The following is a 27,651-nucleotide window of genomic DNA, read 5'->3' as shown; positions in this document are numbered from 1 at the left end:
TATTAAAAACATGGTATAAATAAATATGACACTTCTTATACACATCAGGTTACATCATTCAGATGAGACTGGAATACACTGGATAGACACTTCTCTTCAGTACAAAATTATTTCATAACATATTTCAGTAGTTTTCTCATCTCCCTTAGCTTTCCAGGACCTGTCAGAGCAGTACGTTTCATTTATAGCAGCTACATCATTACAGTGTAAAACCACCAAGGCTTAAAGTAGATTATGTCAAGGAACATGCTTATCAGAGGTAAATCATTAGTATACATACCAGCACTATATTCAGTCAAAGAAAATCTCAGTGATTTGTAATTATTTTCATGAAAGGAGTGTCAGTATTTAAAAAAAAAATGCACTTCTTGTGCCTGTCTGTTTAAGGATAAGCTGCTTGATGTCCTGACAAATATGTGGAACCACCAAACTATTCAACAGTATTGTTGTAGATATATTACATAATGAACTTAAATAGAAATGTTAATCACTGAAGTGAAAGTGGGTAAATTACAGTGTAGATTTGTGTCATCCTTAAGGTCAGGGCGTTGATTTTTTTGGTACACACTTATTTAAATGATATGCAATAATAAGTACGATAACAATAAAAATAAACTGAAAAACAGTGCTAATATTTTAAGCAGTGGGATTTGTTTACGCTATTAAAAACGTTTTAATAGTAGTACCAAACAAACCATTTCAATGTCTCATTTCAGTATTCAGCCATTTGTGACAAAACTGTCTTTTATCATATTGAAACCCTGTAATGTTAAACAAAGATCTCAGTGATTGACAAAACATGCTACCCTGATTAAAGGTAACATGGAGTAAAGGACTTAACAAAATACCTGAGTTAAAAAAGTTAATATACTATGATATATAATACACAACAACAATATAAAATATGCACAATCAATTGAAATGCTTCAACTATACATCTTTGTGCCAGTGTCAGTCTTAGTAATTCACAGTTTCAAGCCGCTACTCGCACCACCTTCCACTCTGATGATCATAATAACCCATAATGGAAGAGACTTCATCGTGCATGAGGACCAGATAACAATGTGAGTGATTACCAAACACAGGTTACAATTGACCACAATGATGATCACTTTATAAATGTTCAATGCTGAACAAAATCTGTCCCTCCAACTCAATATACAGCAGTGGTTGTAAATCACTGAGACTCAATAAAAGGGTATCTGTTTTATCCTTACTGCACCAATCATTTTTGGGCCACTAGGGGGCAGAGTACCTCAAAACAAGCTAGCACAAGCTTGACATACGGTATGTATGGTCTTTTGTTTTAGTTCTTTTTTTAAACTGTTATCAGAAAAAGTCCTAATTATGCATCTAGCCAAGAGTGCTTCATTATGGCCATATTGTGACCTTTTGGATTAGCCCATATCAACTCTCAGACAAAACAATCTTGGCCTTTACTTGCTAACCACGAGCTAAAAGAAGCTAAAAGGCTCCATGAAGCTGAACAGTTGGAAATGGAAGGTTTGTTACTACAAGTAAAACCTTAAACAAGATGCCAATTTGTTTAGGTATGAATAAAAAAAAAGATTAATTAATGCAGCTTGAAGACGATTTATCGCCACCCTATTTGAGTACACAACCACTTTTGTTGTCAAAACAAGTCACAGTATTTTGCAAAGGATATAGTTTCCAGTCGGCTAGTAAAAGCTCATACCCAGTACTGATTCATCTGCAGAGTGGGAGTGGTGGTTCTAATAATTTCGGAAGACGATGCAGGGGAACTGTTCTTCCAAGAACTTAAAAGTATGTTAGAATCAACAGTGTTATACGCCGAGCCCTGACTTGTCATCAATAAGCGATCAAACAAGGGGCTATTTGGGCAGCTGGGGTTTAATGGAGTGACAGTCACTGTGGGAACTGTTGGGCTCCTCTGGGGTTGACCATGGTAGGACTGACTGCTTGGAACATCAGTGGCAGCGGTCTCTTTTGATGAGGAAGTTCTCCGATGCCTGTGGTGTCGAAGAAAGACAACCAAGACTACAAAGATGATTATAAGCAGCAGCAGGGCCAGCAGTGGTAAGATGACCAGGAGCGGACTGGAGGTTTTTTGAGGGTAGGACTCTACGCGTACAGGTGTGTTCCTAAAGGGGAAGTCCTCTGTTCCCTGTGTGGGCTTGCCAAGAGTCGTGCTAAATATGCTAGTTCTGTTGGAGTTTCCCCATCGGTTGCGTGCCTTGACCTTTTGCTGGTTTTTGCTTGTTTGCTGGGTGGAGAGGAAAGCTGTCGACAGGACGGGCAAAGCAGTCCCATTTCTGGAAGTGTGGATTGGAGTTCGAGGAACAGATGATGTGGTTGGAACGGGACTCTTTGTGGTTGGAAAAAGTGCGGCATCATATGGGACAACTGTAAAATGGAACTCGCCTTTAGCAGGTTGGACGTTATCAGCTTTCAGTACGAACACCAGTGAGTCATTTAGCTCTTGAACTCCCGTCATGTTGGCATTCAGCTGCAAGGCTACCATCTCCTGCATCACCTCCTGAAAGGTGAAGGACTCAGCTGGTACAGCTTTCTTGGACATTTTAGGTTTTGTCCAAACAACCTTCCCATACTTAGGATGGGAGATAATTTCAAATGTAGGGTCACTATTACTGATATTAGCCAGTTCAGAGGCATTAAGAAAGCCAGCGTTGAGTTTGACAGCAATACCATTTGGAATGCTAAAACCTTTGCCAACCTGGATTAAAGGTCTGACTGTTATGTTAAACACTTGATTGGTCAAATTTGCCTCTGAAGTGAAGGCAGTGAATACAAAGCTGTCCTCTGCAGAGGAAAGGGAGATCATGTGGTAGGACAACCTTCCAGCCTGTAGATCCTCCTGTTCAAACGTTGTCACCTCTTGGTTGTCCTTCAAAAGCTTGCCAAAATGTGGAGGCTTTGTAATCTGGTAGTGTATGGTGAAGTTTCTCCCATTGGTCTCAGCAGCAAGGTTGTGTTGGGTCAGGGATACTGAAGTCTTGCCTTGCTCAAGTGTCAATCCAGTGTAGTTTACTAGAGAAATGGTGATTTCCGTCACTTCTAGGTTAAAGAGTTTATATATTGGTTTATGATGGCCATCCGTCACACTGAAGTAGAACACCCCTGACACTGAGCTTCCATCATGGATGAAATAGACACTTCCATTGTTGATTTGGGCTTGAGTGAAGGTCTCAACCGACTCATTCAAATGTTCTCCAAGAGCTAGGTAGCCATTGTTTGGCTTGCTAATCACAGAGAACTTTATATCACCGGGAGGATTGTCTAAGTCTTCAACTTTGAGGTTCTCAGGCCTGAGGGCTACCGTATCTCCTTGTACCACCTTCAGACTTGGAGCTTTGGTTTTTAGCAAAGGTGGCTGATCGTTCACAGGTGTGATTGTGATGTTAAAATACTCCTCAACGATATCAATGTCATCTTGGGGACGTTGAGCAGTTTTCCCCTTAGCATTTAACCATGTACTGAATACAAAAGAATCATGAGTAGTCTCTGAGTTGTCGTGCTTGTAGGTAATGCCGTATTTGTTAACGATGAACTGGGAGAAGTTAGGTTTCTCTTTGGTGAGGTTTCGCTCTCCTACCACTATGACACCATGCTCAGGCAGAGAGGTCACCTGGAACCAGACCTCATGGGAGCTCTGCTGAGGTGTCGGCAGCTTGGACATCAGGTTAGAGGCATCCAACTTGGATTCATCGATGATGACACTCTCCCCTTCAGTTACCTCAGCACCTAGCACCAAGCAAAACAAATAACAATTATCACCAAGGACAACAGTGTTACACGTTTTAAAGTAAAAACAAACACAAGAGCATAGTCAAAATAAAATTCTAGCCATTCTTCTCTAGGGATGGCAGATTAAATGGCAGTTGATGGCTAAACAGGTATTTTTGTAAACATTGTTTTTTCTATGCCTTTTTGGCCTTTTGTCCAAACAGTGTTTTAGTTCACTGAAAACAAAGCTTTTGTATATGCTGTTTCTAGTGTTGACATGTCATTTTTGGCTTGTAGTTTCAGAGTGTGCGCCAATATGTTCTTGGTGAGCTGATGGGTCCACCAATTTGTTCCAGACTGAAGCATTTCTGCTATTAAATCAAAAGGAAGACATTTGTGGTAGCCAGTAGATAAAGCCTACTGGCTTCGGGCATCTCATGACTTTACCACTAGCGCCATTTCAAACTCAATATTTGTACTACTGGATGGATTAGCAGGAAAAATAAGTACGCACCTTTAATATTACCATCAGTGTGAATTGTAATAACTTTGAGAATCCATTAACCTTTCATATATCATATGTTTCTTTTTGTGCTCAATATTTAAAAATAATATTATTGTTATCATCTTATCAGCTCTTGCTATACTGTTGTTCATACCTTTGTTTGCGAGCAAGACTGTGTTGTGTTCAGGTCCGGTATTCTCATAGGAAATGTCCATTTTGAAGGTCTGGCTGTCCAGAGTTGTAGGCGATGATGCCACAGAGAAGGTCATGGAGTCCATGGCTTCCCAGCCCACTGACTCGATGGGTGTTTGAATGAACACAACTTCCTTCCTGTCCACCTAGAGTACAAGCCACGACAGATCTTTCAGAGAAACCACGATCCAAAATCAATTCACATCAACATATTTGCACAACATGCAGATTAGCCATCCTTAAAGTGAACTAATGGCTCGATCAACTGTCAGAACAGTTCAGTAGCCTAAATCACCTTTCTGAAAGATGTACAGTTTGTATAGAGTCCATTATTAATTTAAATCTGATATGCTCAGCAGTAAATAAAGTGCACAGAGCTTCACAGCTTTAATTGTGTCAGAACAAAATCATCAGCAATAATTGATTGCATAAAAGCCTTACATGGTCCATTCAGCTAAAGAAGTGCAAAGTACATTTATTGAATGAGGATGCAGACTATCTATTATTCATTCCATGAAAACCTCCAGTTCTTCACTCACCATGTCTTGTGTGAAAGTGGAAATATCCACTGTTGAATTGTCAGGCTGCCTCGTCACCAGACGCCCAAGTTTAGGCTGCCGAATCACACTGAATGTAATGATGCGGGTTGAGGGGTTGCTAATATCATTGGTCACTGCTTGTAAGTCCTCATTGGTGATTGGAGTTGAAGAGCCTGTGGAAGAGACGTGCAATTAAATCAAGAGTAATGCTGGTGAGTTGGCTTAGATAATTGATCATCAAACTATATCTGTCAAGAGAATTAGCTGTATTTGTCTGGTGTTCAGTTTAGCTGTCACCACACTGTTAAAGGGAGGGTATGCTCATGACACGCATTTTTAAATAATTATCATCCGATAAAACAGACCAGTCTCTGCCAGTCCTTTTTTTTAAAAAAATTTTTTTTATCCGATGACGTTATCACTGATTTTAAACTGATTAATTACCGAAATAACATCAACCCTGTGGGCGGCGCCATTTTACCGGAAGTGACGTAAACTATGCGTTTGGTGTCGAGGACAAATTGATGTTCATGTTATTTACTCTAGTTACTCTCTCAATTCTATAGAAATATGCCTCATTGTATCGCGAAACATTGCCACAATTCGGATAGGAACAATCCACGGAATGCTCGGTTCCATCTATTGCCAACGGGTAAGCGTAGGAAGTACGTTCGGAGGCAGTGGCTAGCGAAATGTGCTCGGCCCGAACCGAAAGATCCACAGGCGCATGTATGCAGCGAACATTTCAAGTTTCCGGACGACTACTCTGAGAGTATATGAAACATAAAATGGGATTTATTAAACGAGATGCAGTGCCATCGGTCTTTCTGGTGTCATCACCGACCAGGACACCAGTTCGGCCAGTTGAGAAATCGCCCTCTGCAAGTGTGAAGCGACGGAGGACCAGAAGTAGTGCTCGGAGTAAGAATAAGGTATGTTATAGCGCATTTCCACTGCAGCGGGTAGCTCCGTTTAAACGTCCTTTAGCGTCCAGGCCAGGCCAGGCCAGTTTTTGGTGGCCTTTCCATATAGCGTAGTACCGGCTAGCGGGTACTTTTCCCCAGTTTTTCCGGCCCCATAAAATCATGGTTCTAGGGCCAGGGACAACGAGGCTGAGTATACTAAACTAGAGAGGGAATCGCTAGCAAGGGTGGTACTATATCTAGTAATCAAATCATTGTATCTACTAAGTAGGCCTACATTGGGGTTGTATTGTTTGCCTTTTTAGAAAACTTTATTTTATATTATTTGGGCAGTACATGATATACACAATTGTATTGTTTGCCTGTAGTTGGCCTTTTAATTAATAAAATATTTGAATTTGAAGTTTTGTAGTTAGGGATCTTTTGGAATTATCTAGTCTTTGTAATTGTCCGGCGACGTTTCTCAGACTGTCCAGACTGCTTTAATTCTCTAGCTTAAATCAGTAAATGTTCTAAAATGTTTGCTGGGGCCCTGACAATACATTAGCAGACAGGAATGTCAGTATTGCCATCATTTAGACGAGTCCGAACTCAAATACTCCGCCATGTTTTCGTGTGTTTACAAAGTGAACGAATGGATGACGTCACGACCATCACGTGACTATTGAAAATGACCAAAATGGCAGCTGCCTGACGGAATATACAGGTTGGAATAAAAAAGAGCTATAAAATCATTATTTACCGGGGAATATCGCTGATTTCTTCAGGGTATGGTTTAAACATAATGTTTCACTAAATACTGAAGTTTTGATTAATTATCTAATGAGTGGAGCATTCCTTTAAGATCTGTGGCTGCATCAAATGTTGCAAGTTTCCCCCTCTGGAAGCGTTTCACATCTTTTTGACACCAAAAGATGCAAAAAACCGCACTGGAATAGACCGATGGGAGCCCTTTGAAGTGTCAAATTAAAGCGGCATTGCAGACATCACAGGCTTTTACACAATGGTCCAACTGCAGTGCAGGCTGTTATATAAAATCCAAACAAGAAATTAAAAGTGGATCAGCTCCTTGAAGGCACGGAAATCTTCCACTTGGGGAAAAAGTAAAAAGAGTAATTTTCTGTGCATGATGACGGGGAGTACTGTGAGCGTTTTTTCCTCTTAACATGAATTACATAAGATTTCCATAGATGTGCTGCCACTAAGAAGATTGTGAGGATCCTAAAAAAGAGTGCCGATAAACGATGAAAGGCAATGATAGAGGGAAAAAGGGGCTCAGCACAGTGAATTCATTCATCACATATCGTGAGCACTCCCACCATCCATGACTGTCTCTCATGGGAAATGAACCTCTTAAAAAGGGAGAGGGAGAAACCGACTTTCTTGTCTTTTCACAATGAAAACCTGTCCTGCTCTTAATCGGCACATGATGCGTTTACTATTTTGTTCAGGATTTTGTGATGGTAGTACATAGAGTTGTAAAATGTAGAAAGGCTCACAGGCATCTAATTAAAATGCCAAACACTATTAAAATACTTCTTCACAGGAAGTCCTGTAGTTTAGTCTTTGCGAGTCTAAGTGAGCCACATTGGGAATTTGAGACTGACAAATAATGTGTGAAACATGCTACAAACACAGTGCTCAAACAACAGGCCACAAATATTCCCCAACTAAAGGTCATGTTTTTGAGGCATATGGGATAATATCTTTAAAATGATAATGATGAAAAGAGATTAGAAGGATAAAGCAATTTGGGAGTGTGATAATCCATTATTAGAATATCATTAAGGTATCACAATATTCTTTTTCACATTTATTTTCTTCCTAAAATCTCTCTTTTCAACATTATTATTGTACTATTGTGTACCAAAGTCCAGATGAAAGAAGATCTTAATTAATGAAAATGATCAAACTTTCTTCTAGGATGGTTTTAGAAATTAAATTGTGAAGAAATTAGCTGCCAAGTGCTTGGCAGACTTGTATTGGTGATTTGTTGTGGATGTAAGAAGGCTAAAAGGAAGGAAGACCTGCAGACAATACTGCTGAGAAGTGTACTGCTGTATCCAATGGAACACAAGTCAATCTCTTTCTCATGATTGTACTTGTACTTTCTTTTTTGGAAAATAAACTGAATTGATTACTGCACCATACACTTTTCAGAAACTTAAAATCCTTTGTTAAACATAGATTTAAATTCTCGGCCGTACACTTTTGACACCAAATCTACACCCTTAGTTATCCCCATATTTAAAAATGATCACTTCTACCATCTGTTCATGTCTCCATTTGGAAAAACACTTAAAAATAAGAAGTTCTGTGTATTCAAAAAGACGTTGAATGAAATGTCCTTGTATCAAGAAATCTTCCATGGTATTTCCAGGCAACACCACAATGACTTCCTGTCAGAATGGTTTCAGGTAAACGCTACATAAGGCATATGAAACCATTTAGTGAGGAGTCTTTGCACAGAGAGTTAAAGATTGTGCAAGAAGAGAGGAAAACATTAATCTCACCTCCACTGTGTGAAAGTGTTTAACGTCACCCCTCACCCCATCAAAACCCTTCATTGTCAGTTATAGCCCCCCCCCCCCTACTGCCTCGCCTGGCACACAGCACCAACAGGGCTGCCTCAGACAGACAGTGGCACAGCTTTTCAAGTACCCACTCACCCTGTGGCGGGGGAGATCAGCAGAGCGTGCCAGTTGGCAGTTTGCTGCCTTCACAATACCCTTCCCTTCTAATTCACAAACCAGACCACTGGAAATCTCGGGGAAATCGTGAAATGCGTTTATGGACACAGACAAAAACCAACATGCTAATAGTAGCAAAGTGTATATCAAAACATTAAGCAATGTCTGAGGATTCACCAGTCTGGTATTAGTGTAAAGTCGTGACCGATGGAAAGGTGCTGAATTATTTAACTGAAGGGATTCTGAGCTAACACTGTAGAACATACAAGCAGGGTAAATCCTACTAAATACAGCAAAATGAGAGGAAAAGTGCACACACACATGCACAGACACACAAACATGCACAGACACACAAACGCATGCATACATACACACACAAATCTCCAGCTGAGCCGTAACAATGGAAGCAGAGAAGAGGAAATCAATACAGCTAAAAATTGCCTCTGAGAGAGGATGACTGAGAGACGGACGAAAACAAGTAGTTTCAGTTCATCATGAGAGCAGCCGATTAGTTTCAACATGAACACATCTGGTGATCTCATATTGTGAGAATGGATAAAACACGGATACAAAAGTATAGGCAGAGCTTGATGAGTAGTTTAAAAAGCAAGTGTGGTTTGTACATGGGAAGAGGAACAATATCAAAGAGAGATTTGTTTGAGAGTTTTTAAAACTATTGAACATTATTCTGAAATGATGGCTCTACTCAGATCAGAGGGGGGATGTACCTGGAAACACCTTGATTGGACGGTTGTTCTCTAAGCTGAGAACTAAGGCTCTGGCAGTGATGCTGAAGATCTGCCTGGGAGTGAAGTTCACACCATCGTTCACTTGGAAGTTGAATCCTCCAGACATGGCACCTGGAAATGCAATAAAACAAAACAATGAAAAGCTGTTAAGAAGACAGAGGCAAAGTTGAAGGATGACTGTTGCAAGGAACACACAACATCTTAGTTTTGTTATCAGCTACGTCTGGTTTCTGCAAAATGTGCAAAAAAAAAGCACTAAGTCAGCGTTCCTAATGCTAGTCTCAAGAAAAACTGCAATGCAAGCTAAACATGATTATTCTTAGTCAACAATGGAATAGATATACTGAACTAAGCATTTGTTAATACTTGTGTAGGTGTGTGTAAAAAATAAATGCATTATTCAACATATTGGTTAGGGTAAGTCTCTTACACACAATGTCATTGCTACATTTCCTGTTGGGACAAGTACAGAAAGAAAGAAGTGGATAGGAATCAGAACAGTAAGCAGAAACCTGATCTGAGACTGATCAAACTGAGTTCCCAGACTATTATGTTTTTTTTGACCACACACCAGTCTGTCTGTATTAGTGTTGCAAGAAATTCAATTGTTCTTGCAGATGACAATGCTTCAATGTGAGTTGTGAAATGTAAAGCATATCAAACTTTAAAGAATTGAAAACAGCATCTTCTAGTGGACGTAAAAGGTACAACTTTTCTATTATCAATATATATTACAGTATGCCCTGATCCATGTTCCACGTTTCAACTTTCATGACATCAGAACCTCACATAAACTAAACTAAAATATCAAATACAGCTTATTGTTTGTTTTCAATACCATTTGTTTGAATCATTCATTTGTACCAAAGAATAACAATATGATATCAGTAAATTAACAAATACAGATCTACTGAATGTATCGCCCGTATTTGGCAAATGGGATTTTCCTCTTCGAGACTGTTGTCAGAAAAAACAACACACACAAAAACCTGTTTTTAATATAGGTTTTGTACTTTTTTTATTTGGGGAGAGAGCCATTATATAAGTGTACAGCTTCCTGACCCCTCCTGTAAAACCTCTTTCACTTCTGTTGTCAGTTGTTATGCTATCTGTAAATGTAAAATACAATTCCTGTTATCTCTAAATTAAAAATGTTTCTTCTCCAGCCCTTCATTCTTCTGTAGGTCATAGAAAACAGATTGCACCTTTGTGAACAAACAGCAGCTGCCCCTGGTCGATGTGAGCCTGGGTGAAGTTGAGCAGGGCCTTCATGGGGGCGCTCTTCAGGGCCAGGTGCCCGTTGCTGGGGGGGATCACCATGAAGTGCAGCTCCTCGGGGGGGGAGTCCCGGTCCTGCGCTCTCAGATCCTCCGGCCTGATCTCCGTCACCGAGGACACCCAAACCTGGACACAAGATGGACAGGTACACAGGTGTCACCTTTAATCTCTGTGAAAATATAGACCTCCGGGGAAACATTTTAGTTTGACAGGATGTGGGGGCGAGATAACAACATCTGCCAGTTTGACATTTATTTTGATGGACGTTATGAAATACTGTCATATTTCTCCCAACATTGGGACACAAGACCTGCATTATTTATGACAGAACCGGATCAGTACTCATGTACCTCATTTTTTAAATGCACATTTATGTAACACCTACGTTCTGCTCAGATATAATGCCATTGAAAGGAAGCATGACAAATAGAAGGCCAACATTAACAGCTCTAATGATGAATGACGTCCTCATTCATCACCACACACGATGAACCCAGGATGCTGTGGGTGTGAGTCCAGCTCCAAGGCTATTTCACATGTTTCTCTCTCCTTTTCTTGTCTCTCGTCATTTCCTAACTGTGCAGTACAGCATTAAACCAAGCAGAACTGCCTTAAAAATAATCTCCTGATGAGGCATCTAAAGACGGTGAGACAATAACAACCAATGGAAGAATATCACTCGAGTCCTGTTCAACAACATCATTGGAATAAGGGCCATCTCAGGACTAAATATAGCGGTGCACACTGTAGAACAGAGCTGGGTGTGCTGCAGTGTTGGTGAGGCACAGTTAAGGTCCTGCTTCCATGGCAATTCAAAAGTCTAGAGTTAACACGAAGCAACAGAGGAGCTCATTGACACGCAGAGCACAAAACTACTGAAGCGCGCAGACAATTGACAACAAAGCACGAGTCTCTATTCTCCGGGCTGGAAACTATGACATAACATGTCATTGTCCATCACACAAGTTATGATTCCACTGTAATTACTGAGGAAATTCAAAGAAAATCGTGAAAATATGGTAATCTGATTTCTCGATAGCTTTTGACTTGTCATAGAAGAAGAAGAACAGGTTATTCTAATAACATTCACAATAGTGCCATTCTTTGCAGGTATCGTATTAAGTCGTGACACAAGGCCACATAGTATTGTTGAACAATGCATGCTTCAAATCTATAATTAAATACTATAGTATGCATATATGGGCCTACATTAGTGTTATTCATTTTGAATGTCATATTAGTTGGTATGAAAAGCACTTTTTATTATTTTTGGTCACTAAGGGTAACGGGAACCAGTTAAGACTGAAAGAAAATAACACATTTAGCAGATACGAGGCAGCATTATCTCTGATTTTGAGTTATGTTTCTGGACACCTGGTGAATGTGATTCCATATCCTTTGAACTATGTGTTAGTCTCCGTTAAATCCTGAGTGAGATGGTGAATAGTGAGATTTTGTAGTTTTTGGCTCAAAACAGCTGCCTGCTGTGGCTGGAAATGATGTTGATAGGTAAGCCAAAACTGTAAAGTTGTGGGCTTAAAAACAAAAACAATGATGTTGTGTAGAGTTGAGGGGAACCTCAGGGATGTAAGTCTAAAGGCTGTCAATAAAATGGAGTATCTTTACATCACCCATCTACATCTATTATAGCATCTTAAATACATGTTAATGTTTGCTCTCAAAAACCACACCGATTGGAGCTCAAGGACTGGATTATATTCCTATATACAGTATCATTAGACGGTACTTTTTTCAATAGTGGGTGTCCTTTTTAGGCTGTTGTGTTTTGTCAGCGACAAGATATTAAGTGTATTATTTATAAACTGTGTTAGCACAGTAACATCTCTCTTTAAACAGGAACTAACAAGCGTTTTACTTTGCAAGTTTCCACTGCTGCTCTCTGAATGTTGGTTTATGTGATAAAGGTCAGTGATCACAAAATGCAGAATTGGGCAACGCAGCGAGAGGTGTAGTGACGGCAACAACAAATGCTACAAGAATGTAGAGCCTCTCACAAGTGTGAGAGAATCTAAGGACAGGTTTTACCTTTTAAAAACTTAAAATAGTGGGGGACAGTGGAGTTTAAATGGCCCTAACATTATGCTAAAATGACTAAATGAAAGACTCAGTGTAACTAGACGTGAGCTGGCCTCTCACTTGGCTGCAAGTGTTACTTACTGGAACAGAAGCACGGGGTACTTTTTTAATAAGCACCTGTAAACCACGCACTCACCCACCACATGGGGACACCACACACACATCACACCACTCCCACAGCATGAAGAGTTCCCATATGAGAAGACTCCAATAATCCCCCTTTAACAGGAAGTCACAGCGGGATCCGTCTGGGGAACATCAGTGTGACTCAACGAATTCAAAGAAAAGACACGAGATCAATTTGCACCAAGAGCCCCTTGGAGACAAGATCAATCCCTCAAACATGACAAGATGTCTGCTGCTTGTCATGCTCAGCAGGCAGCGTTAGTGATGGAGATGACAGTCAGATTTCAGCAAAACAAACATCACCACGCTTTCATCTTTGATCTTCTTTAACAGAATTCCTGTGTCTCCGTCACTGCATAGCCTCGATTGTTTTGATGTTTATTTGTTGAACTGTTAGATTGGTGGTTTTATCCAACCTGCTCAACATAAAATGAATACATCTAAAAATGAAATGATTTAAATAGACTGATTCCAATCACATGTTGCTTGGTCTGAAGCCTTCTCTTGATGTAAGGATGTCAATTAAAGGTGGGATAGGTAAGTTTCAGAAACCGGCTCGAGATAAACTTTTTGTTATATTCCATGGAATGCTCTAAACATCCCGATAGCAATGAATATCTTAAGTGCTTTGACAAAAAATCCATAAAAAAAATGTCATCTGTGGAAGCCGTGGTACTGTAAAAAGTACAACCAATCCGTTTCGCTGACGAAACGGATTGGTTACCGCCCTGTCCGTTATCACGGACGGGTCGTCAGCCTTCCATCTCGTGCACGCACAAATGTATCTCGTGCCCTCATTGGGCGTGCCGTCATTGGGCGTGCATTGCAGCAGTACTTCAATGACTCGCCAGCAACAGGCGGCCACTTTCACCAGTCTGCTGACGTCATGTGCGCGTTCATGTGTGTTGGAGGAGGTGCTCTGTAAGGAAGTCTGAAGGAAGGGGTGGATTCTTTTCGGCTGTGTACTTTCAAATTGTAGTGCACTCGAGCCGGTTTCTGAAACTTACCTACCCCACCTTTAAGATGAATACAAAACTGAATTAAATTAACTTTAAAACCGGAACAGTTAAAAAAAAAATGATACACCCCAGCCAGAGCTCTAAGGTCTGCCGACCAAATGCTGCTGGTAGTGCCGAAAACCAGGCTAAAAACTAGAGGGCACCGAGCCTTCGCAGCAGCTGGTCCCAGGCTCTGGAACACTCTGCCCTTACCTGTGAGGTCGGCCCAGACACTAGGGGCTTTTAAATCCTCTCTAAAAACACACTTTTTCTCTCTGGCCTTTTAAAAGTGAGCAGAGCATGACATTTTTCATTTTGTATTTTAACTGTGTCTGCCTTTATATTTGTTGTTTTTAACTTAAATGCTACAAATTGCAATATGTTCCGTATATTTTTTATTCATGTACAGCACTTTGGCGCGACCGAAAGTTGTTTTAAAATGTGCTTTATAAATAAACTTGATTTGATTTTGATTTGATATCCATCGAAGCAAACCACCACAGACCACAATAAGTCAAAGGTCATAAATGATTGTACCGTGACAAATACAAAACATTTGTAGTGGTTCATTCTGCATTACAAAAAGGATAACTTAAGATCTTTCTTGGCATGACAATCTTTTGTCGTTTAACCCAGAAATGATTTGATTATGGTTGTGTCTGTAGTTTTTGTTTTTTTAAAAGCAGATTTGTATTTGATCTCACAGTTAAGCATGTGCAATCTTATATAACATGTAAAGACATTTGCTGTCAGATTACTTTTAAATATATGAACATCAAAACTGTTTCCAACGAAAACTATAACTTTTGAAATATTATTTGGGAATTAATAAAAGGTGAGTTTAGGAAACGCTCTCTTTTCTTCCACAGTACAGTATAAATTCATCTTGAGCAGTGGCAGAGAGCCACCTTGTGGACAACATTAAGATCAAATCAAATCCTTTCTAATGAGTACTTTTAATGGTAACCTGTCATCAATATGTGCAGACTTGTTTATCAGTGACCACCAAATATAATAAACAGCTCCTTTTCAAAAATATTCTTCGGGTTTCTAATTAATGACCTTTTTAATTCAACTGACTTCCTGAAGTTCTTCAGTGCTGGGAATTTTAGAAATCACTATTATGCGAGTCTGCAGGATCCCAGAGGAATTTGAGGCATTTAGGGCAAAGCTGCACAGACAATAGAGACCTATACTTTCCAGCTGGACTTCTCCCAACTAAAAGTCAGGTCTGCTCGGCAAATTTGACTAAACACATCAACTTCATCCTACTTTACTTTCCCAAATGACAGTGATTGTGAGTAGAAGAGCTTTCCACAAACAGCAGCAGGGTTACTTTGACTAAGCTCATATTAAAGAGTGATTTGAAATTGAGGAAACTGGTCTGAACTGGGGAGACGTGGTGACAATCCTTTCTATTTCCAGCCCATGCCATCATGCCACTCAACACTAGGATGCCTGTGAAATTGACAAAATTCAAGCGACACATTTTTCTGCAGCAAGACCTTCTGTCATGTAATGCCTGTGAGTTCTTTTCCTTTCATATAAACAATTTTGTATTCATAAGAAGCCTTTGAAACAATGTGTAATCAACGCATTATATGTACCAAAAAAAAGCCACTTCAATTCACTGAAACAGCATTGCCGGCAATCAAACCACTAATTAGTAGTGTTTCATTTGAAGACAAGTAACATTTGAACACCTTAGAGACAAAAACATGCTTTCCTAACAAAAACATACAGCTCCAAATGTATGTCAAAGTCTGTTCTGTGCAGCCTGCCTCTCTGGACCCTCCTCCGCATAGCAGACATAGTTCCCCTAATCCAGCCAGCCAGCCATGGTAACGTGCAACACTGCCCACATGAGCATTGTCTCAAAGTTATGGTGCCAGATCTGCTCGAATCTTTTGTTTCCAGATTTTAAATATAGAGCAGAAGTGGCGACTCACCCTGAGGACCCGGTTGGCTGTTATAACAGGAGGCTCGTCGTTGACAGCTGACACCTGGATATACACCGTCTGGGCCGCACTCTGCTTCCTCAGGCCCGGGTCGTTGGCCATCACAGTGAAGTTGTCAGCTAAGGTTTCACTGCTGTCGTGAATGTAGTAAATGAATTCCTGTTCCACCTAGTTAAAGATAATTAAAATGATTAGGGAGCACACGAGAATAGAACTGCAAAACAAGTAAATAACACAATAATGATTAAAGACTCTCAGGCCAATACTATTAGTCCATGTCAGCACATATAGGAACGAAAAAACAAACAACTCAATGCATTTGACAATTTTACTAATTCATTAGGAGCACAAACCCGACAGGAGCAAGGCCGAGAGATAACCCGAGTAGTGCCATTTTATTCTCATTTTAATTTGGTTATTTAAATATGGATGATTTAGGTTACAGACATTATAGATATACCTATAGTCATGAGCCTTGTTGCTTTAGTGCAACTTACTGCAATCATAATTAATACAACAATATTTATACATGAATGAAGCCTTCAAATTAAATGATATTTACATTTTTAGAGAAAACACCCGCTCCAATAAATTATTCTATGCCTGTAAAATGGCAACAGAAATATGACCTCTGTGTGTTTTGTGTTGAGGGCATGACAAATATACCACTACACAAAATAGGAGTGTCTCACCTGCCTCCTGGTGAAAGAGGTTATGGCCACACCGGTATGTCGAGAGTGCTCAATGTGACCGTGCTGCGGGGGCTCAGTCAAACTATACAGGAAGTTGTTTCCAGAAAAGTGTCTGTGGGTGACTTTGAGCACATCTTCAGTAAGAGCCTTGGAGGCGCCCTCGTTCAGCGTGAAATTGAAGACTTGAACTGGGATGAGGCGTGGGATGATGTCAATAGACATCCTAATGCCGTTGACATCAGTCACTCCGTTGGTAGCATCGAGGATGAAAGTGTCGTTCATTTTGTTGGGCTCCGCCTGCATGTACTGGATGTTCCCACTGTTAATGTCCTCTTGGGTAAATGTCCTGACAGGGGACTGTTTGGTTCCGATGTAGCGCTCCTCCGCATCGGTAAAACGCCGGATAAAGCCATGAGATGGGGCTAGCTTGACTGTGAATACAATCTCAGGTGGCAGGTTGTCTTCGTGAGTGACCTGCAGCATTAGAAAACATATTCCCAGGTTACATTGAAAATGTTCTGTGCGTCAGTAAGGTTTAATTTCTATTTTCCTCTAAATGTAACTTGGCATCATTTGAGAACAAAGACTGGTAAGCCTTATGTTTTGAGTTTTTAAGAAGCCCTGAAAACCAAAGCAGTACATACTGCTCTTTTATTGTAATATTAGTGAAATGTTTTTTTTTATTATAGTTTAGATCATGACAGAAACAATGTTTAATTACGACACCAAGACAACACCACAAGAAGGTTGTTATAATGTTTTATTTTTAGAATAAAATAAAACATTGTGCTCAGATCTTATGCACATTATTATTTTTATTATTAGTATTTATATTAAATTATGTCACGTCTTTAAAGAAGAGGTTTAGTGACCAATGAACAAAAAGAACTTTAAAAAACGTAATTAAAAAGTAAAACTTGCCATGAGTAGAATAACTATGGTATTAGCTTTTAAATTTGCTACATTAATTAGAAAACCTATACTTACATTAATGCACCATATTATAAATTGATGATCAAAAGTCTCTTTATCTTTAATGGAACACTCACCTCTAGTTTGGCTTCGCTAATCTTCACTGGTTTCCCCTCTTCCACCAGTAGGATGTTGTGATGCAGCACAATGGGTGGCCTTTGATGACTTTCCAGGTACACTTTCACATTGATCCTCACTGCAAGTTCAAGACCTTTTGCCTGCACTGTTAAGTTGAAATACTCGGCAACATGTTTGCTGTCATTGTGCCGATAGGACATTATCCCATTCTTGAAGTCAGACAGTGAAAATAACTCCACTTCTGTTTCATTGCGATAAAGTCCTCCATACTTGGGGGCCTCATCCAACTTGAAGACGACCTCCTGGTCATCTCTGATATCCAAATTTGAAACAATACTAAAATTACTGGTGGAAAAGGTTACTGACTGGCCCTTCTGAACCATTAGGCCAGTATTGTTGCCAACTTTCAAGAAAGCGTCCTGTGCACTGATGTCTAAAAGACTCGATACAATGTGTTTTCCATCGGAGACAAAGAGCACAAATCTGCCCATGTTTACACCTTTGTGAATAAACAACACTCGTTTGTCTTCCAAATCCTTCTGTCGGAACTGGAACAGCCGGTGAGAGGTGTCATTAACGAGCACTAGATCTCCCATCGGGATTCCACGTCGAGTGTAAATCAACTGGCCATCATCAAAGTCAGAGTCTGCATCATGATAACGCAAATCATCTATCGTGAGTAACTTCTGTCCATTCTTTACTACTAGGAAAACCTTATCAATAACACGTACCGGCTTTTGGTCATTAACTAGCTGAATTGATATGTTAAACAATCCTTCTTTGGAACCAAATTCATCTTCTGTGATTGAGGATTTAAATTCTTGGCTGGTGGAGGCTATAAAAGTGAAATCATCTTGAGTTGATTCACTGTCATCATGGATATACATTATCCGTTCCTCCAATATATCTTGATTACTGAAGGTTAAGATGTTGTCGTAGCTAGCATTGGAATTTGATCGAGTAATACGGGATAGCTTCCCATGTTTTGGGCTGCTTATTACTGTGTAGAACATATCCTTTGTACTCAAAGTCTCTGCAAACAGAGCATCTTTTGTAATAAGTTTGCTTTCTCCCTCGATAAGTGAGAGTCCATCATTTCTCATAAACACGCTGTTGACATCAGCTTTAATAGTAAACCGAAAGTCATAGTTTTGTGACTCAGCATGTTTGGAAACCAGCTGAAACTTGAACCTGTCACTTGTGTCTTCATAAGGCCTGTCAACCAGCTCGTAATGTACTTTTTGATCAGTCACATCTCTTTGGCTAAAGGTTGAGTTCTTGGTCAAGATAGTGGTGTCGAGCAGGAGCTTCCCTTTCTTCGGTGTGGTGAGAACCCGAAAATAGAGGTCATTCTCTGAGAGTACCACACCTTCCGCAGTGGCAAAAAGATTGTCTGAGTCCAGTGTCACTTTTCTAACTTTATCCATATCCATCATAACATTCCTCACCAGGTGGTACTTCAACCACTTCACCGTGATTGGAAAAAGTATTTCAGTGGTTGCCCTTGCAGCAACATCAACTTTGCTCTTAAAGTAATCGGTCACGTTGGACGTCTGGACTTCTTGAAAAGTGCTAACATACCTTAGTCGCCCTTTTTCAAGAAGTCTTTGAGAAAATGAGTCAGTATGCCTCCATTCACCGCTTGAGTGAAGTCTCTGGAGTTCTCCATACTGAGGGGGTTCAATTATATCATATCGGATGTCAACTATTTGTTTTATAGCATTTGTTTGCACAGCCAGCTGTTTTAAACCAAGTATAGCTGACTCTCCTTGAATGATTTCAAGGCCTGTGTTGTTGGCAATCTTATACTCCAGTGCTACAGCCATGACCCTTAAAACCACAGTATTGCTAACTTTTTCCCCATCGCTAACTCTAAGGACTATTCTTGAGTTTCGAACTCCTGTGTGAACATAGAACACCTTCTCTTCCTCCAAGTCTAGATATGAGAATGAGGGCACTGACTTGCCTGGGTTGTTTTCAATCTCCAAATATCCTGCATCAGCATTCAGGTTTCCAAGCACAGAAAAGACAAGGTTGGTGTAGTTGCTGTCAATGTCTGTGGCCCTCAGAACATCAGTGGTGAGGCGTTTCTTTGAGTTCTCCAACAGCACAAAGAGATTACCTTCAGGGAGACTCAATTCAGGTGCATCGTTGGTAGGTGTCATAGTAATATTGTAACGGTACAATTGGTTGCCCTTCAGATAATCAGGAACTTGCTTTCTACTACTCGAATAAATTGAAAACATGAAGAAATCATCTGGTTCCTCTGAGCCTCCATGGATATACATCACTCTTCCATGCCAAAGGTCCAACATACTAAAGGTGTTCTCCTCTTGGTCCTGGTCGACATCAAGCCTTATCTGACCCCGAATTGGTTGCTCCCGAATTTGGAACACAATCTGAGACTGTCGAATGCCAAGCTTCTTGAAGTCTAAGAGCACCTTGATGTGTTTCGCCTCGAGGGATGCTCGACCACCTTCAGGGACCACAAGGTTTTTGAACTGCACAAAGTTTGAGCCATACTTTCTGTCCAAGCCCTTTGCGAGGGTGGAAGTTTGAAGTGATGGTCTTGGGGTTACCAAGTGAAAAAGAGATCCAGCAGCACTTGTTTGACTCACAGTGGTTGATGGTTCATGTTTTGTCTCCGGCTCACAACCAACTGAGATATCCTTGGTGACTACAGCATTGGAAAGACCTGTTTTCACTCTGTTGACTTCAATGTTCTTCAGACATCCTTTAAAGGAACCTCCTCTGACACGCTTACCAGACACAGAGACAAGCCCCACCTTTCTGGCCTCTGATCTGGTGCCGTCATCTATACCTCCAACGAAAAGAGAACCTTTAAGCTGAAGCCTCTTTGACTGGGAGCTAATGCTGCTTTTCACCATCTCTCCATCAACAGTAAGCTCAAGGCTTTCGGATCTGAAATGCAACTTCAAAGTATGCCATTTCCTGTCATAAATTGATGTAAGTGATCGAAGCTCAGTTTTGGTTCCACCTTTCCCAACAATGGCCACTGGCAAACCTTCCTGAATCTCCACAGCCAGGAAGTCCCCCTCTCTGGCTGAACTGTACAGGATAATTCCCTCGTTGGCTGAAGTGTGCACGACACACTCAAAAACTGCTTCCTGCTGGGTGTTCCAGGTTGGAAGAGAGATGTAAGCCCTGGAGCTGAAGAAACTGATAGGGTCCTCCTCTGTGGCAAAGAATTGGGGACTACAGCCTAAAGAAACCTCATGGACATTCTTGAATCCGGTATATGGCCTCAGTGATGACAACAAGTCATGTTTATTGAAGACCACCTCGTCCATGCAGCCGCGGAAGCCAATCTGGTCTCTGGGTTGGTACATTTTGTCCAGGCCTCCTGAGCCTCCGACAAAAAGCCCATCCGAAATGTCGAGATTATGATTGGAGGCAGGAATCTTAAGACCAGTTTGAGAGTTCTTGTCCACAGTCAGGGTTACGTTGTTCTGCACGTGGCGAACCTCCACGGAGTGCCAGGCCAGGTCGTTGAGCTGGGTGCTTTTCTCTGACTGTAACTGTAGCTCCCCTGATCCGAGGTCAAGCTTAAGCTAAGAGAAGAATAACAAAAAAAAGGATTTTAATTAATTACATCGTATCAAAAGGTAAAGTCACATACTGATCTAAAGAATAATCCATTTAAATGAACATTTATCATTTTAGAATACACATTCATTGCTATAATACTTGCAACATGCATTTACGAATGGCATTGTTGACTAGTTGGTCCACATCGATTTAATCATTATTAGATGAATTGCTTTGGTTACCCCTTAACTTTTCTTCAAAGGTCCTCTTGATAACCTTAACAATTAAGGTTTTGAGCAAAATGTCCAGAGAACTTTTGGATGGATTGATGTTAAATTCGGTCGACATTCAAAACTACTTCAGTTGAATTGTTAATACTTTGATGATGCTTTAAGTATTCATCAAGCATTATTGTGATGACATAAATGTCAACATCACTGTAATTTACAGTTTGCTACTGTGAAGTATGATTATAAAAATACATGTATGTAAAATAATATTTATATCATTAGATATAACCTATGACTTATAATAATTAAATATGAACTGTAGACACCTGGAAAAGGAGACACCGGTTGTTATTTCAGTGAGCTTTGTCTGTGATTTAAAACAGGAAGAGAACTATTATTTATTTTCCTTCAGCTATGTCCGCTGAGCATCATGTCACCATCTCCAACTAATGCTGCATTGAGTTGACATGCTTGTCAAGACATGCTGGCTGTTGGGTCCCTGCTATCCAGGCAAGGGTTTCCAGGGAGAGGCGCTGAAGTCTGACTCACATGGAATGAGACCCCAAGCCCGAGGATAACTTGTGCGATTGAACGTAAAATGATTTGGTGACCTGTGCTAGTTTAAGGAACAGGGAATTGCAGTTCACTCCTCGTGCTCACTGAAGTACAACACTGCAACACAGTTGTCAGTGTGATTTATTCCCGGTAGCAAAACTCTACCAGAAATAGATGTTCTCAAGTTTGATGCACAAAGCTAGAATTCATATCTCAGGAAAGACTGAGTTTCCCATGTATGTGTTTGCATATTAAAAAGGTTTTCTTCAGTATGTTTGTCTATTCTTTATGTTGATTTGCAGAGCAGCTTACTGGATGCTTTAGAAACAGTCTCCAGGTGACAAATGTATTTCACTGATAAATCCTCCAAGCAGGGTTTGTCTTGTAGGCTAAAAATAGTGCATCCGACTTGGAAAACGTGTATTAAATGTGATGTTTATTTATTTGGATAAAGCGCAAGATTCAATTTTTTTTGTAATACTGACACACAGTTTCACTTGAATTTAACAAGCTTATTAATCTATGAATTAATTGCCTTGAGAAATAGTGAGAAACACTCAATTATTTAAAATTATTATCATTTCAGTGGCATCTCTTTTGAGTGAATAAAAAGCACTAAGCAGACTAATTTATGTCTGCACATAAGGACAGTATTTGAGCAGGTGACAATGTTAATAACAAAAGGACTGGACCAAAAAACACACCTCTTCAGACTGGCTTTTAATGTGTGAATTATGTTGTGTTGCTGTTTTAATATTTTTTATTTTATTTTATTCCCTTTTTATCACCACTGTAAAGTTTCTTTGAGCACCTGAAAAAGCACTTAGAAATAAATGTATTATTATTATTATATTATTAAGTAAAGAATGGCCTCTTTACACTAATATCTTTTATAACATTGTATAAAGAACACTAGAAATAAAACCAGACAAAATATGACATTTAAATGTGTCTTTTTGGGCTTTATGACATTTTTCCAAAATGTGTTGACATTTCATAGACTAATTCATTCATAAAAATTAATCATTGTCAAAATAATTATTAGTTGCAGCTCTATATAACATTGTGTTATTTATAGCACCATGAAAGCAAGCATGTGCATAAATACAGAACTCAAGTAAATTATTCAATTGTTGGGAGGCAAATGTGTGTTGCACTGGGATCTAGTCATAAATCATATGGCTGACATAAAAAGTACAATAGCATAATGATCACACACAGATGTGCTGCTTTCATAATCTCCTAGTTTCCACTGTGACAAGTGACTGGTATGGAGATTCAGCTCGCACTATGCAGGCTTGTCTTCTTGTGTTACTTTGACTGACACTGTCAACTGTGATGGAGCCATAGCTTACGGTCTTCAGTGTGTGTCTTTCTCGACGCGTGCATGTGGTCAAGCACAGATATCAGTGTGTATTGTATTCCTTTACATATATGCATGTGTGCATGTGGGTGCTCATGTATGCATGAACAGTGAACACATATGCTCATGTGCTCAGGCCATGGATGTACCCACCTGCAGGCGACCAGCATGGAGCTCTAGTAGAAAGTAGTCGTTCTGGCCGGCGGCGAGAAACAGCAGGCCGTTGGTACTGGAGGTTCGAAAGCGAATGCGAAGCGTGTTATGGTCGGACGACTCTGTTGCCTTGAGCTGTACAAAGCCGTCACCGTAGAAGGAAGCTGTAGAAAGAGACATCAGAGAGGGGTGTTTCAAAAACACAAACAGAGACAAGAGGGAGAACATATGTATCCAAATGTGGTGTTCGCTCTCTTTTGCAGCCTGTTAAATCGAGGCTATACACTCCGAGTATGAAAGAGAACTGCAACAGAGAGTACAGTAGCAAGCTGAGGAAGTCAAGCATAGTGGTCCTAATAAAGGCAACATGTGACATTTAGATGTAAAAGTCAGCTAATTATCATTCTGGTTGTTCTTTAACACTGGAGCAGAGTCTGTGTACATGGAAAACACACACATATATAAACACAGGGCTTCATAACACACACTCACTGCACAAATTATACCTCACCAGATTTAAAAAGGATGCTTGTTAGATCCTCTGCTGAGCTGAGCCTTCCTGGTGGGCCTGCTTTGTTTATACCATGATGACTTACATGCATTCAAGTCCAACAAATGTGCAATTATGAAGCATTTACATGCAGAATAATCACCACCTTAAGGATGGAACAAAGCTCCAGCCTGTGCATTGAGAGAAAATTGCAGGTTTCTGTCTCTGAATGTTTGTATTTTTAAGAGAAAGTCCACAAAGTGTCCAAAAACGTAGGAATCACATAACTGCATTTTAAGAGTATTTGGCTTTAACGCCACAACAGGAGCAAACAAACTGAGGCAAAGGATGTGGAGGTGAGCTTGGAGGGAGTCGGATATGTTTGGGCCTGCCCTGCCCTGACAGGAACCTTCAACCTGAACATGAAAGGCTCTGACGTTTCCACATTGTCCGTGGCCTCATGTTCCAGAAACAACGTGGCGGACGGTCCCAGCTGTTTCTTCTACCTCACCTCCCAGCCATCTCACATCACCCTGTAATCTGGCCTAACACACTCTGAAGCTTTCTCATCCAAGCCTTCATGCTCAGGCACCACCAGTTCAGTTTTTTAATGAGCTCCAGAGCTCCCACGCATATTCAAAAGGTTAACAAACATCTTCCACCGAACAAACATGTCTATTGCACGTTTGATTGGTCTGTGAATCATGACCCAGGGCAGGACTGTAGTACTGCTAATGTGCCAGAGTGACTCACACCAAAGGAGTTAATGCGAGTTAATGCATTGTCGTTATTCCTGAAAGGAGTCAATGCACTAATGGGTTATTTGCAAATCCAATCCGCATTATTAACTGTGCAGTACACATTAACTCAATTAAAAGCAGTTAAGCATGAACATTTGCCCTTTAGCCACATGTATATACAGTCATCCATCAACAGGGGCTGGTTGCAGAGGGATGAAAAACAAAATCAAAGTAACATGTTACTTAAAATACTTTTACTATCAAATATTTTAATTAACAGCAAAGAAAAATATACCTAATAGCAAAGAAAAGAGAATAAATGCTTAAGCCCAACATACATACACCTCATTCACTATGGATTTCTCTTAGTAATTGCCTGAATTCAATTCAGTCTTTGTGCATCACCCATATTTACAAAATATATTTCTGTTTTGGTATCTTTAAGATACCTTTCTTTGTAATCTGCTTTTCTTTTCTAGACAGAAAAACAGTCGGTTTTAACATTGAAGAGACAATTCCATATCTTATCTGGGAAAATTAAGATCATTTATAACATCATTTTACTTGCAAATATCAAGTTTTCTTATTCAAAATGTTATTTCATCTCTTCAAGTCTATCTTTTCTCTGAATAGATTTAGCTTGAGGACTTGGTTGGTTGATTCATTATCAAAAATAGAAATCGACTAATAAATTAATCAACTGGCAGTTGTCAGGCCTTTAACCCTTTAACGTTATTATAAAAAAACATGTGCCTGTATTTTCATCAAAAGTCAATCATTTATTTAACCCATTTAAATATATTTGTAGTCAGACAGCTTTCTTCCATTTTAAGAAGCTAGCCTCTTTTCCGGTAAAATTCACATAGTTATCTCCATCTCATTTTCCCCATACAGCCAGCTTTGGGTGTTGTTTGTGCCCCCCCAAAAAATAACACTGTTTAGTACCAATTCAAATATAGAGTATATGTAAGACCTCGGCAGAGAAATCAAATAAAGGCCACACAAGCTTGAAAAGGTTTCCTCTAAAGATCTTAAGACCAATGTATCCGCATCAATAGATATTTATTTATAGATACAAAAGTAGCAGTTTTCCGTGATTTTTGTTTAATTTTAATAAACTGCCCTAAACTGACCAGTCTAATGTATTGTGCCTTAAGCAACTGTTAAATACAGCTGGAAATAAACAAATAGATTTTCCAAAGGCACACAGCATTACTCTTTACTCTGACCCCAAGACAGACGCACGGAATTTGTTGTCCTTTCTCATTTAAACGTCATGTTCATTCGTCTGACTGGATCTTTGTACTTAACAGGGAGGAAGCATTTTCGAAAAACTGCCCGAGAGGAATGCAATGACATTTTTCCCTTAAATTCACAAAGATGGACATGCATGCATCAATTGTATTTTGGTGTCATCTCTGTGATGTTAAAGTCACATGAATGAACGTCATGTTTGGTTAAAACAAGACCCACGGTTTACTGGATTCTTTGAAAGCTGTATACAAATGGAAGACACATTTCAGATGTGGCCTTTATGACATAGTCAAAGGCTATGGATATTTAATATGGAGATGTTTGGAGGGTATGTAAATGAAAGAGCACAGTACCCAAGAACAATACCCACTCATGATTGAACATAGCTGTGTACACCTGACTGTGGTTGTTCTGTAATCTGCATGTCTGCAGGGGCGGTTTCTGTGGGTCAAGGAAATGTTTTGGTGAGATTTCACAAACCTTTTTTTCAACAACAAAGCCAGTGACCTTTTAGCGAACACCCGAATGCAGTTAATTTGAGGTGGGAGACCAGTGCTTGTCACTGCCTGTGTGCTCAGTTTATAAAACAGATCAGAGATGCAACTTGACTGAAGTGCCTCTCTGTTTTTTTAGTTGACTGTCATGCCACTCAGTTGATGATGCATGGTCAAAGCATGTGACATGGCTGTTTTCAGCAAAGGCTAGTTTCATAATACCAAGGGACATACACATATTCTGAAATCCATTGAAGTAAAACAAATGGCTATACTGTAGTTATTTTTCAATGAAGGATATGGTGAGAATGAGTCACAATGAAATAATTCCTGATTATCCCCGGGGGCCGAGCCTGGATGAACATTGAATTTAGATGACACAAGCATGGAATCACATCAACCAGAGGCTAATGAATACCCTCATAGATGTAAACAATGTACATCTGAAGCTGTGACTCATTAAAAACATATTTTTCCCTTTAGATCTCTCAAAGCAGCTGTCCATTGTTTTTATTTATTTATTTAATTGTGCCATTATTGCCACAGTCCTATTGTTCTACAGGCATCACAGTCCCATTTCTGCTGCCTACTATTTTGAGTCTTTGATGAACATTGCAGCCAAACATCAACCAGCCATACCCCATTCACAATGTATTCACTTCTGTTGAGGTTAACATTAAGGACCTGTGAACCACTACAGCAACTCAAAATCACGTAAAGAAAACATTTAACAATCCTGTGTAAGGTGACACTACAGCCTACTTTTAGATGCATGCTCATGATGATACAGAAATAGTGCTGCAGCCTACTCATGAAGGAAATCCCATCCATCCAAACGAAGTAGGAGCTGCTTTTTTCAATTCGTTATGACCATTGAAGATGGTAGTTATCACCTTGGAAATCTTAAGTAGCTTTCAGGGTGAAACAATTTCCTCTGTAAACTACAAACGCCTGGAAGAAATTCGTCTTTGGTAACTAATAGCATTTTATGGCGTCAGTATTAACAATTCGGCATCAAAAGAGCCACCATTTTAGTTTATCTTTCATTTGTTTTCATTGAAAAAAAGTCGAAAAGTTATTACCTCCCGACGCCAGCTCGAACAGGAGCGACCACCAAAGCAGACCACGGAGCCACAACTTCTTCTGGGTGTTTTTCACAACAGAGTCCATCTTTCTTCTCCAGGTAGAAACACGACTGTTACCGGACATGTACGGTTACATATTTACAGACATGTTTTTCACTGGATCACGCTTCAGTACCTTTAAACACAATAGTTGTGTGTGTTGAATCTGTGCAGCA

General features: G+C 39.9%; 1 protein-coding gene across 1 annotated transcript; it reads right to left on the bottom strand.

Annotated features, from left to right (window-relative positions):
- On the bottom strand, positions 1 to 27,651 carry cspg4ba (chondroitin sulfate proteoglycan 4ba). The gene is made up of 10 exons (XM_034091536.1): positions 27,434 to 27,651; positions 23,374 to 23,537; positions 17,523 to 21,095; positions 16,474 to 16,947; positions 15,773 to 15,949; positions 10,530 to 10,728; positions 9,304 to 9,435; positions 4,963 to 5,135; positions 4,386 to 4,569; positions 1 to 3,744 (listed from the first exon to the last, which is right to left on the bottom strand). The coding sequence occupies exons 1-10, from the start codon at positions 27,558 to 27,560 to the stop codon at positions 1,691 to 1,693; spliced, it is 7,257 nt and encodes a 2,418-aa protein (XP_033947427.1). The 5' UTR covers positions 27,561 to 27,651; the 3' UTR covers positions 1 to 1,690.

This window comes from Pseudochaenichthys georgianus, chromosome 9 (assembly GCF_902827115.2).
Source record: "Pseudochaenichthys georgianus chromosome 9, fPseGeo1.2, whole genome shotgun sequence".
Classification (NCBI taxonomy): Eukaryota; Metazoa; Chordata; class Actinopteri; order Perciformes; family Channichthyidae; genus Pseudochaenichthys; species Pseudochaenichthys georgianus.
This window is presented reverse-complemented; position numbering and strand designations above follow the sequence as displayed.